This window comes from Panicum virgatum, chromosome 5N, assembly GCF_016808335.1.
Source record: "Panicum virgatum strain AP13 chromosome 5N, P.virgatum_v5, whole genome shotgun sequence".
Taxonomy (NCBI): Eukaryota; Viridiplantae; Streptophyta; class Magnoliopsida; order Poales; family Poaceae; genus Panicum; species Panicum virgatum.
The window spans coordinates 63,524,514-63,535,760 of NC_053149.1; the positions used below are offsets into that span (position 1 = coordinate 63,524,514).

Below are 11,247 nucleotides of genomic sequence, written 5' to 3' on the forward strand. Positions count from 1 at the left end.
ACGGTAGCATCACTGTAGCAAATCATCAATTAATTAATGTCATTAGATTGGTCGCGAAAAATTACACTCATCTCTAAAAAAAATTTGCAAATAGACTTCATTTAGTACTTCATACAGACATTCGTCTTTTTGTGTAAAGTTGATGGGACTCCTAATCAAAAGGCCACAAGCACACACCAGAGACCACCACCAGTAGGCAGTAGCACCAAGGCTCCCCTAGAGCATCACTGTAGTAAATCATCAATTAATTAATGTCATTAGATTGGTCGCGAAAAATTACACTCATCTCTAAAAAAATTTTGCAAATAGACTTCATTTAGTAATTCGTACAGACATTCGTTTTTTTGTGTAAAGTTGATGGGACTCCTAATCAAAAGGCCACAAGCACACACCAGAGACCACCACCAGTAGGGCAGTAGCACCAAGGCTCCCCTAGACCACACTATATAACCGGCTATGCGCTTCCTCCGCATACAAGAGCTTCTCAGATCTTTCAGTCCCAGTTCACTCACTCATCTCACTCGAAGTGGTCGTCTCCCCCGTTCCCTCCGTCATCTATCCTCTTCGTCGGCGAGAACCAAGGAGGCGCCCTCCATGGAGCTCTTGGCGGCCGAGGAGAAGCCGTACTGCAGCCGGCTGTTCAGGAAGCGGGGCGGCGGGAGGGGCGCCATGGGCGTGCGCGGCGACGGCAAGGGCCGGTCCTTCTCCGGGCGGTGCGCGCGGCTCGTAAAGGAGCAGCGCGCGCGGTTCTACATCATGCGCCGCTGCGTCACGATGCTGGTGTGCTGGCGTGAGTACGCCTGAGGCGAGCAAGGGCAACTGGGCAAGGACAGGCCGCCGCCGCCGCCGCGGTGCTGCAGGAGCAGACCAACAAGGCAGATCGATCGCCTACGTTAGGAGGAACTGAGAGCCATGTGTAGTGTAAAAAGGAGAGTTTTTTCTTCTTCCTTTTTCAGTCTCCTCTCTTGTTTTCTTTCTGCCCCTCCGGTTTCTTATTTAGAGCTAGTGCTAGCAGTCAGCTATGGTACTTCTTGGATCCGATGATCACCGCACCGCGCATTCTGTTGAGTCGTCCTGGATTGGATGAGATGTGAGTGTGCAGCAACTCTAGCAGTCTCCCGATTCCCAATTCAACTACTGTATTGGGAGACTAGATAATATTGGAAGACTGATAAAAAAAACAGTGCTCCAGCAGTCTTCTAAAATTTTTTTTCCTAATAATTATTGGAACATCTTAATAATTCACCTCACATCTCCCTAAATAAAGGGGAGTTGTGACTCTTGTAAGGCTGACCACAGCGGAGGGAGAAGAGCAAATTTGCTCCCTCCTTGTTTCCCACGCTCTCTCTGTCTACAGTGCCAAACAGTGCATCTACAGTGCCAAATAGTGTATTTGCTCCTTCATTTCCTCCTTCCACTGTGGACGGTCTAATAAGGTAGTTGGATTGGGAAATGATTATTGGGAGACTGCAAAAATAACTTCTCCAATAATTCTAAAATTGCTATTGGGACATTTCTCATTATCAATTATTGAGAAAGAATTATTAAAAGACTGCCGGAGATGATCTAATACAGAGGAACTTGACTTGTGAAATTCCTCATCAGGAGCTGATGGCACCCTTTCTCCCAAGTCCCAGCCTCTGTTGGGGCTGCTCCTCCATGCGGTGATTCCTCATAGGAGGGCGGTGTGAGGCGGCGGTACTGCTGGACTGTTGCTCTGGCGCTCTGCTCGTTCTTTACGCTTTCCTTTCTGCAATCCGTGTAGTCCTGAAAAAGCGGGCAGGACATTACCGCCACTAGTGCCTGGCAAGTGTGTCCGATCACCGATCAGGCGATCACCATTTCCACGGCTGGAGCGGCACAATTGTATGCAGTAGGCTGCATCTGCAATTCTGTATGCATCATGCATGCAGCATGCATAGGAGTACTTGTAGGGTTGGTGCTACTTTGGAGTGTTTCAAGGGTAATTTTCAGGACTTAAGCCCTGTTTAGTTCCCACTCCATAAACTCCGTAAACATAAAAAAAACATCACATCGAATATTTCGATATGCATGGAGTATTAAATAAAGTCTATTTATAATTTTTTTTGCATGGATAGGCTGTAAATCGACAGACGAATCTAATGAGCCTACTTAATCCATGATTTGCAACAGTGATGCTATAGTATCATCCACTAATTATTGATTAATCATAGATTAATTAGCATCATTAGATTCGTCTCGCCATTTACAACCCATCTGTGCAAAAAAGTTTTATAAATAGACTTTATTTAGTATTTTAAATTAGTAAGATTACATTAAAAAAAAATTTGCGTTCAAACTAAACACGACCTTACTGTAATGTAACAGTAGCATCGAAGAGGGGGCAGCGCAGCCGTTGCTGCTAGCCTACTACACGACCATTCCGCGCTGGGGAGACGTTGCTGGCGGACTCTCGAGGCCCGGGGTGTGCTGGCGCGCTGCATAATTTACTCCCAAAACGACGCCTCCGTATCTGAGCGCGGCTGTGCCCCGCTGTGGACTGCACGCCATCGCCCCGTCCCACTTGGGCTGTGTTTTCTAAAATGGTGGTAAAAAAATTGTATTGGACATTGTAGCACACCGTAGTACTTCTCATTTATTTGTAGTAATTATTGTCCTACTATGATCTAACTAGTCTCAAAAGATTCGTCTTGTCGTGTACATCAAAACTATACAATTATTTTTTCATTTACCTATATTTAATGCTCCATGCATGAGGTAAAAAATTTGATGTGGTAGATAAATAGTGAAGCGTGTACATCAAAACTATACAATTAATTTTTTTATTTACCTATATTTAATGCTCCATGCATGAGGTAAAAAATTTAATGTAATAGATAAATAATGAAGTTTGGAGAGAGAAATTTTTAAACTGACCAATTGATCGCGCAGTGTACTTGCACTCTTGTGTACCTCTCGCTCACAGCGCGGAAAATGGAACGCGGTTTATTGTTTAAATGTAACTTTAATATTATTAGGATGAAAATACATTTGATTTGTTCGGATGGCTGTGGCTGGTAACTGGTGCTGATTTATTGTAAGATAAAAATACTGCTAGTTAGCTGCTGGTCATAGTTTTAAATAGCGGGCTATGATAAATAGCGGCGTATTTTTCCCCGAGGCTAAGAGGCTATAGCGGAAGTTATATCGGGCTATGACAAATAGCGGTTTACTATTAAACCATGAAAAATACAAGTAATAGATGCATAAAAACATAGTAATTAACGAATTTTATAAACATAAATATGTTTCTAGAGCTATGAGAACATTACTTAAGTTGATAATGCAATAAAAATCATACAATCAAATATTTATTTGTCCAAAAGACCAAAACAGTAGCACTAAGCTAAGGATAAAGGCTATAGCGGAGCTAAATCTATGCTATTTAGCGCAGTTATAGTTCAATTTAGTGTCCATAGCTGTCGTAGCGGTACAAATAAAAATAGCATAGCGGAAACCCTCTAAAAAAGCTATAACGGGTCTATAGCGAGACTATAGCCTACTATTTAAAACCATGCTGCTGGTTGGTGGCCGATGCTAATTTAATATAAAATAAAAATACTATTGTCTTGACAAGTCAGCTGAACAGAGCTATTCATATTCCGTCACGGGTACAATGTTTTCTGAACAAGGAACGTGGTGACTGTGACTCCCATGCCTGTCTCATTCACCCACGATACGAGAAGGCTACGGGGAGACTAATTTACGATCCACCGTACGGAAAGAGTCGGTACGGTCGATTTCCGACCGCTACATTTCTTTTTCACTTTTAGTAACTTTTTTGTTGTTTTTAGAAAAAAAATTTTAGAGAGCGAAAAAATTTCAAGGGAAAATGGAGAGCAGCAGAAAATTTTTTGACCACATAGATTTTTTCAAAGTAAAAAAAGAAAAAACTTAGGGGAGAGAGGAAACTTTCAAAAATAAAAATTGGAAGGTTGTACGGAAGCAAATTAAAAAAATTCATGAGAAAAATTTTTACATCAAAAAAATATCAGGTAAAAAAATTGAAAAAAAAAGAAAAAAAGGGCGTCGGTACCCGAGGAGCTCGCCGCCGGAGGCGAGAGCCCGGGGGAGGGCCCTCCCGCCGCCGGCGGCGCGAGCCCGAAGCTCGCCGCACCTCCAGCCGTCGGGCTGCCGCACCTCTCCGCGTGCCTCGCTCGCCCTGAGGTCCAAAGCTCGCCGCACCTCCCAACCGCCGGGCTGCCGCGTCTCCCCCCGCCAGGCTGCCGCGCCGCGGCGAGCAGCGGCGCCGCTCGCCCGCGGCCGCTCCTGGGGCCGAAGGTTGCGCCGCTCGCTCGCCGCCGCTCCTGGGGCCGAAGCTCGCGGGAGCTTCCCAAGCCATCAGATCGAGAGCAGGTAAAAGAGAAAAGAGAAAGACGAAGGGGGAAGGAAGGTTCGTGGGAGGAGAATCACGTGGGTTGGGCCCACCACGTTGGCCTCTTTTGCGGGTGGTCGGGTCGACCGTGCGTTGGGTTACGTCCGGTCAACCGTAAAACCAACACTGGGGAAGGCTACCACGACCTCTACGGCTCTACTCTACTGTTCTCTACCCCGAGTATCCCAACCTACTGTTCATCCAGGCTTCCAATCTTGGCACTGTTTGGTTCTTTGTAGCACAAGTAGTACAAAAATTTCGACCAATAATTAGGGGTATTAAATATAGGTAATTTATAAAACTAACTCCACAACGCTGTGCTACTTCGCGTCTTTGACAACACGATTAGACGATGGTTACTGTAGCATCAATGTAGCCAATCATCGATTAATTATTATCATTAGATTCATCGTGAAAAGTTACACTCATCTGTGAAAAGATTTTGCAAATAAACTTCGTTTAGTACTCTATGCATGTGAGATTTTTTTCGAGAATCGTGTGCTATGATAAGATAGGGAAAACAAACAGGGCCCTTAACTGAAGTAGGAAAGCATCACCGTGCTTGTGACTTCTATATACGAGCTCGGTCATCGGCAGGTGAGGTTCATTTTTTTTGGGAGGTCTAGCTGTGGCCTATGGCATACTATAGATTACTGGGGACTGCACCAGTTTTGCTTTTGCATCCCTGTCGTGCACATTCCCCTGCCCATGCTTCTCCCTCTTGCTCTGCCGTCCCTCATCCTTTAAACTAACAGCACGCTGCTCCACTTGCGTCGGATCGGAGCGGGCTCATTTCAGCGACCAGCACGGCCAGCACCGATCGATCACGCTGCTTAGATGTGTCAGGGGACCCATGCTCGGGGTTGTCCTAAACATCGTCGCTCGTCTTGCGCCGCCGATCGAGGACGCGCTCAAGCGGCAACTCTGGGACGGGGAGGTGATCCTGTACGCGGACCTGCTGCACGTGTGCCAGGAGGCGAGCGCGGCCAGGACGCGAAAAACTGCTAGGGTTTAGGACATCGACGGCATTCATGCTTGCTAGATTCAGGTACCTGGCTGTTCTTGACGCATTTACTTTGGTTTGCCCGAGGCCTCTTTTTCTATCCTTTCTTCTTTCCGCATTTGACCTCGATTCTTTTCGTGCATCTATTTACCGAGATCTGTAATTAGTTTTGTGATTAGTCTACATTTAATACTTTAAATATTGAAGATTCTCTTCTAAAAATCCAAAATGCAAAACAAGGCCTTACCCAGTACCGGCCCTCTGGAACTTTTTAATATTTAGAAGTATTAAATAAATGTTAATTATAAAACTAACTGCAGAACTCTAGGCTAAACTGCGAGACGAATTTAATGAGGCATCTTAATATATGATTAGCGAACGGTTACTGCAGCATCACTGTAGCAAATTATGAATTAATTAAGCTCATTAGATTAGTCTCGCGAAAAAGCACTCAGCTGTCAAAAAATATTTATAAATAGATTTTATTTAATATTATAAAATAGTAAGATTTCTTTTGATGTGATAGGGACTTCTCAAAAAAATTTGGTTGCAGGACCGGCGCAGCGCAGGATCATCATCAGCACCGGCGCCGCAGTGGCATGGCAGTGGTCCTGCGCTGACTCCCCCTATGGCGGGGGCTGGGCGAGTCGTCCTCGCGCCCTAGGCCCTTGCAGGTAACCGAGGGTGTGTTTAGTTCCCACCAAATTTCCAAATTTTCCATCACATCCATCACATCTCCTATCACATCGAAATATTAAATATAGTAAATAACCCATGTATGGAGTACTAAATGTAGTTAAATAAAAAAATTAATTGCATAGTTTTGATGTACGTTGTGAGACGAATCTTTTGAGCCTAGTTAGATCATGGTAGGACAATATTTACCGCAAACAAACGAAAAATGCTACAGTGTGCTACAGTGATTGAGTGTGCTACAGTGATTGATGTGACTTTTTCTCTCCTTTTTCACCTCATAACACAACACAGCCCGGGTTAAGCCAACAGAGGGCGCGCGGCGGCAGGACCCCCACAGCGGCGCGCTGCCTCGATGCAAAGCCCGCAGAGCACAGGCTCAGCACGGCCGCCTGCATACGGCTTCTGGATGGATGCCCTCTGTGGTCTGTACCTCAATTCCTGTCAAAGCCGGTCCTTCCGGAGAGTTCATCCATATCTGTATCCGACATGTACTGTTCGGGTGCAAGCGTGTTTAAATCTGCCTTTTCTTCTTCTTTTTTTTGAATTAATAGTGTCCTAAAGACTTCCGAGAGCTCTTCTGCTTGGGTTGGGAAAACAAGAACTGTGCAGACAGTCAGCTAAGCAGCATCACGCTCCACTGCACTAGCAGTTGAGTTTTACACCTACTAACCTACACATACACCTCATCATCCCAAAACGAGTGCCGAATCGTGACGAGCATTGCCCACAATTTCCCCTAAAAAAAACGTCGCTGCAAAGGATCGGAATGCATGCAAGTGTCGCCTAGCCTGTGTGCGTCTCTAGGAACAAAGGATTTAGCGACACATGCTTCCCACGTGATCGGATCTCCTGGATACCTTTTCTGCCCGTGCTCGAGCAGCTCGCCGAGGAATAAGCAACATACGCATAAGGTAATTTATTAATTGCTTCATCGGGTCCCACCTTCACATTTGCGTGTATTCTGAATCCATCATCTGAATCCTTAACTGACGGCTGTCTGTCTGTTTCTGATGAAGATGCAGCCATTATTTGAGAACTGAACGAGCACAGGAAACAAAGGAATTTGACAAAGCAGCAGTTTGTGTGCCGTTGTTACTTGTTAGTAATCGGTTTAGGTTATTGAAGCAAACTGAAGAATTAAGCTGAATAAACACCATATCTGAAAGTGAAAGTGGAGGAAACTTTTTAGTGTTCACTTCTAACCAGTTGTGGTTCTATGGAGATTATTCATGGTAGAGTAGCCATAGCCTAATGCTTCATTTAATCATTTGCCCACTCTCCAGCAGAGCCCCTTCTTCCTTCTTCTGATGAAGAGCTAGCTATCCATGCCTGACACCATGGATTTAACCGGGGATGGAGGTCTTGTAAAGACGGTGATCAGGAAAGCAAAGGCGGACGCTGTAGCACCTTCAGGTAGCCTTCCTCTTAGGCCCTTATCGTTGGTATTGCTTCTCATCTTTTTCTGTAATCATCAGTTACACGCGCAATCAAGCGCTGTTCCCTGACGCCATCCTAGATCGGTGCCATACTAAAGCACTGTTGGCTTTGATAACACACACAGAAATGATAGTATACCGCCATTGTTTGAAAAAAAAATGTATACCATCCCAAGGCACTATAGTCACTTGATGGAATACTGTCATCAAGGCATGGGATATAGCTGTCAGAACCATGAAGGTGGATGCATGTTCTGATCACTTATTCCTATGTTGGGAATAAACCACGCATTGGGTGTGTCCATGGCGTGGTGAGTCTGTGTCGCGTGTGTGGCGCGTACGTCGTGTTCGTGTGTGTGCAGGCGTTCATGGCGTTTAGGTTGTTAGGCTTGTTCGTGTCATAATCTAGAGTGTGTCTTGAGTCCATTGGTGCGAGAGTTCGAGCTCAGGTTGGCGCCATGGACGACATCGAGTCGGAACGGCGGTGTGGCCACGTTCCAGGACAGAACGGCGGGGGGCACGCGCGTTCTGGCCAGTCAGGGCAGCGGGAGCTTGAGTTCGTGGTACAGAGCGATTGCGTGCGCGAGTGTGGGCTCGTGTTCGGGCGCGTCGCAAGCCAAGACAGGACGAAACAGGTGTGGCCGTGTTTGGGTCCGTGTCGAGCCATGGCGATCTCGTGTCCGGCGTGCCCGGCGGAAACAGAGGAGGCCAAGTCGTGGAGAATGGCAACAGCGGGAAGGGCGCCACTTGATGAGTGGGCGAGGATCAAGACCGGATCTTGCGCAGAGTTAGTTGCTCACGTTGTGGAGGAGGCCGGATCGCCAGGGGAGTGCGTGTGTGCGTGCGTGCGCGGCGAACTCGCCGGAGTGGTGGCGTGAGTGCTGTTGGGCCTATAAATGGCGATGTAATCCCTCTGTAAGCCTCGAGTTGAGTCCAATTGCATCAAGAGATCGCCAACATACAGGCCGTGCGGCGGCCGGGGCGTTCCTCTGCAATTTCGTGTCCGTGCACTGTTCATCTTCCTCCTTGGGTCGCTGGCGAGTATGAGCGAGGGAGAGTGAGATTGAGGGCTCAATTCCGACATCCTAATGAATCATGGCAATCTTTTAAGCATTTTGTCTGATGATTGCGTCCAATTGTTGAAGGTTGGGGATCAAGGTGCAGGCGGGGCGGGTTGTGGCCCACCGCAAACCCACAACGCTTGCCGCAAATGATCATTTGCGGGTTTGAGGCTGGCCGTAAACTTAATCATTCGGGCAACAATTCTTCGTGGGCTTTGTGGCCAATAAATGCTAATCCCGCATGTCCCGCAAAGACTGGCCGCACTGCATGCACATGCACGCTAAGTACTGTATACACAAGACATGCTCCGAATATTATATTAAATAAAAATGAAAAAAGAACAGCAAAAACAACATTGAGAACGGATGTGTCGTTCAATGTTACATCATTAATTCATCACGGATGACACAAAAACTGTAACATCATTAATTCATCATCTAGGATGAACAAGGTGTGACAGACAGCACTTATAGCACGAATAAACAAGAACCGGTAACGTCTTCCAATAAACTGCTAGGCCATGTTTGGTTGTGGAGTGAAAATGTTTTGATGAGAGAGAAACGATGCTTTGACCACTAATTAGAAGTATTAAATAAAGTCTAATTGCAAAATTACCTCCACAACTATGGTACTGTAGCAGTTGCTCTAGCTAATGAATTCTTTGACCGCACGATTAGAGGATGTTTGAGCACAGTTACTGTAGCATCACTGTAGCCAATCATGATGGAACTTGGCTCATTAGATTCGTCTCGAAAAATTATACCCATTCCTAAAAAAATTTTGCAAATAGACTTCATTTAGTACTGCATGCGGGCATTCGTCTTTTAGTGCAAAAGTTTTCATGGTTGCATCCAAACACGGCCCTAGCTTCTTCCAGACTAGGATGAACAAGATGTGACAGTTACTTTTAATAGATCGACTTGCAAACAATTGGCAAACGGTAAGCTGAACCAGCGCCACATGTCACTGAGGCCCCGGTGAAGCAAACAATTAGCTGATAAGGTAACACTAGTATCTTCAGCTTCAGGACTTGAGTGCCCGTGCAGCCTGGACCAAGCTCTATCTGCTGCCCTGTGAAGCCTGCAATATAGGTGACATCTGATCATAGTTATTTAGAGTTTAGAGCTCTGATTTCAGAACAATCAGATAGAATAACACACATTATATGCAAGCTATGCACAGAATTAGTGACCACAAGCATTGACAGTTATTATGTGTACTCTCTGATGAGTATCCAGATCAAAAATTTATTAACACAATACTACTCTTTAAGTTCAGAAAGTGGGAGACAGAACACCTTAAATTCAGAAACTAATGTGACAATAGGAATTAGCATATATACTAAAGAATATTGGCTGACATCTGGTCCATTTTGTCCTGACAAACATGATTGCAGAGGTAAGATGGAAGCATTAACAGCTAACACATGAAAACAAAAATGGGATACATGATAAAATGGTACAACTGCATTGTTATTCAGAGTTCAGAGCTTTGTTTCAAAAAAATAGTGAACAAAAATGGCAGAATAGACATTATAAACAAGCTCTTATCAGAGTTCAGAGCTCCTACTGTTATCTACAAGCATGCAGGAAATGCATCAGAAAAAAGATAGATGATATCTTCGAAAATTAAGATGCTATCTTGAGCTGGAATCAGCTGGTAGCATGAAAACTTTTGAGCAAGACATACCAGTTAATTTGCTACCATAAGTTCAGAGCTCCTACTATCTGAATTGAAATGGACCTCCCAAAAATTAAAGAACAGGGCACTGCTTGCTATCTGAATTGACAAGTGACCACAAGCATTGACAAGTGACAAGTGCTAGTTGCATTGACAAGTGCTCCAGATTAATTAAACATTCGAGTGACCACAAGCATTGACAAGTGCTCTATGACTGGAATTGACAAGTGCTAGTTGCAGACATGAGGCAACTCTGCTGCATAACAGATTCAAGAAGAAAAATACCTGTTATTCTAACTGACCCTCTTCATCGCTGATATCACCTTCTGCAATCTTGAAATTAGTATGGCCTGAAATAAGACAAAGAGGTGAACATATATTTTAGTATTACAATCTTGAACAAGCATGCTATTAAAAACAATTAACAAAAGATTATCTTCTGCTCTCAACCAGTCCTGGAGGCAAATTAATGCTTCTACATTCTTACTTGTCAACCGGCTTCTATAGTCGCTAAGAACTCTCCCACTAGTAGAGAACGCAGACTCAGAAGCTACAGTTGATGCAGGTGCTGCAAATAGATCCCTTGCCATATGCGAAAGCACAGGGTATTTAGCAGAGTGCATCCGCCACAATTGTAGAATGTTGAAATCCTTTTGCCGAGGAAAAAGGTCATCTTGTAAATATATTTGAAGCTCATTTTTCACTGCGCTCTTTTTTTGTGCTGTAAGATGTTGTTCCCAATCTGCCCATGAGTCATCTTCATGGATGCTCTCATCATTGTATTGTGGCTAGTAGTTGGTGTTTGCATCAGGTGTTTGTGATGAATATGCATAAAATAAATCCTCCAATGTTGACTTCACTTTTGCAGTGTATGTGGGACCTTTGTTGCCAAATCCTGCCTCCAAGCGAAAGGCTATGAAATTGAACTTGAATCTAGGATCTAGAACAACAGGCACACAGATCTGCAGCAAGGA

The 11,247-nt window shown here is 44.8% G+C and overlaps 1 protein-coding gene across 1 annotated transcript; it reads left to right on the forward strand.

Moving 5' to 3' along the window:
- The first annotated feature begins 405 nt into the window (after positions 1-405).
- LOC120675576 lies at positions 406-1,166 on the forward strand. The gene has a single exon (XM_039956773.1). The coding sequence runs from the start codon at positions 457-459 to the stop codon at positions 802-804; it is 348 nt and encodes a 115-aa protein (XP_039812707.1). The 5' UTR covers positions 406-456; the 3' UTR covers positions 805-1,166.
- The last annotated feature ends 10,081 nt before the right edge of the window (positions 1,167-11,247 follow it).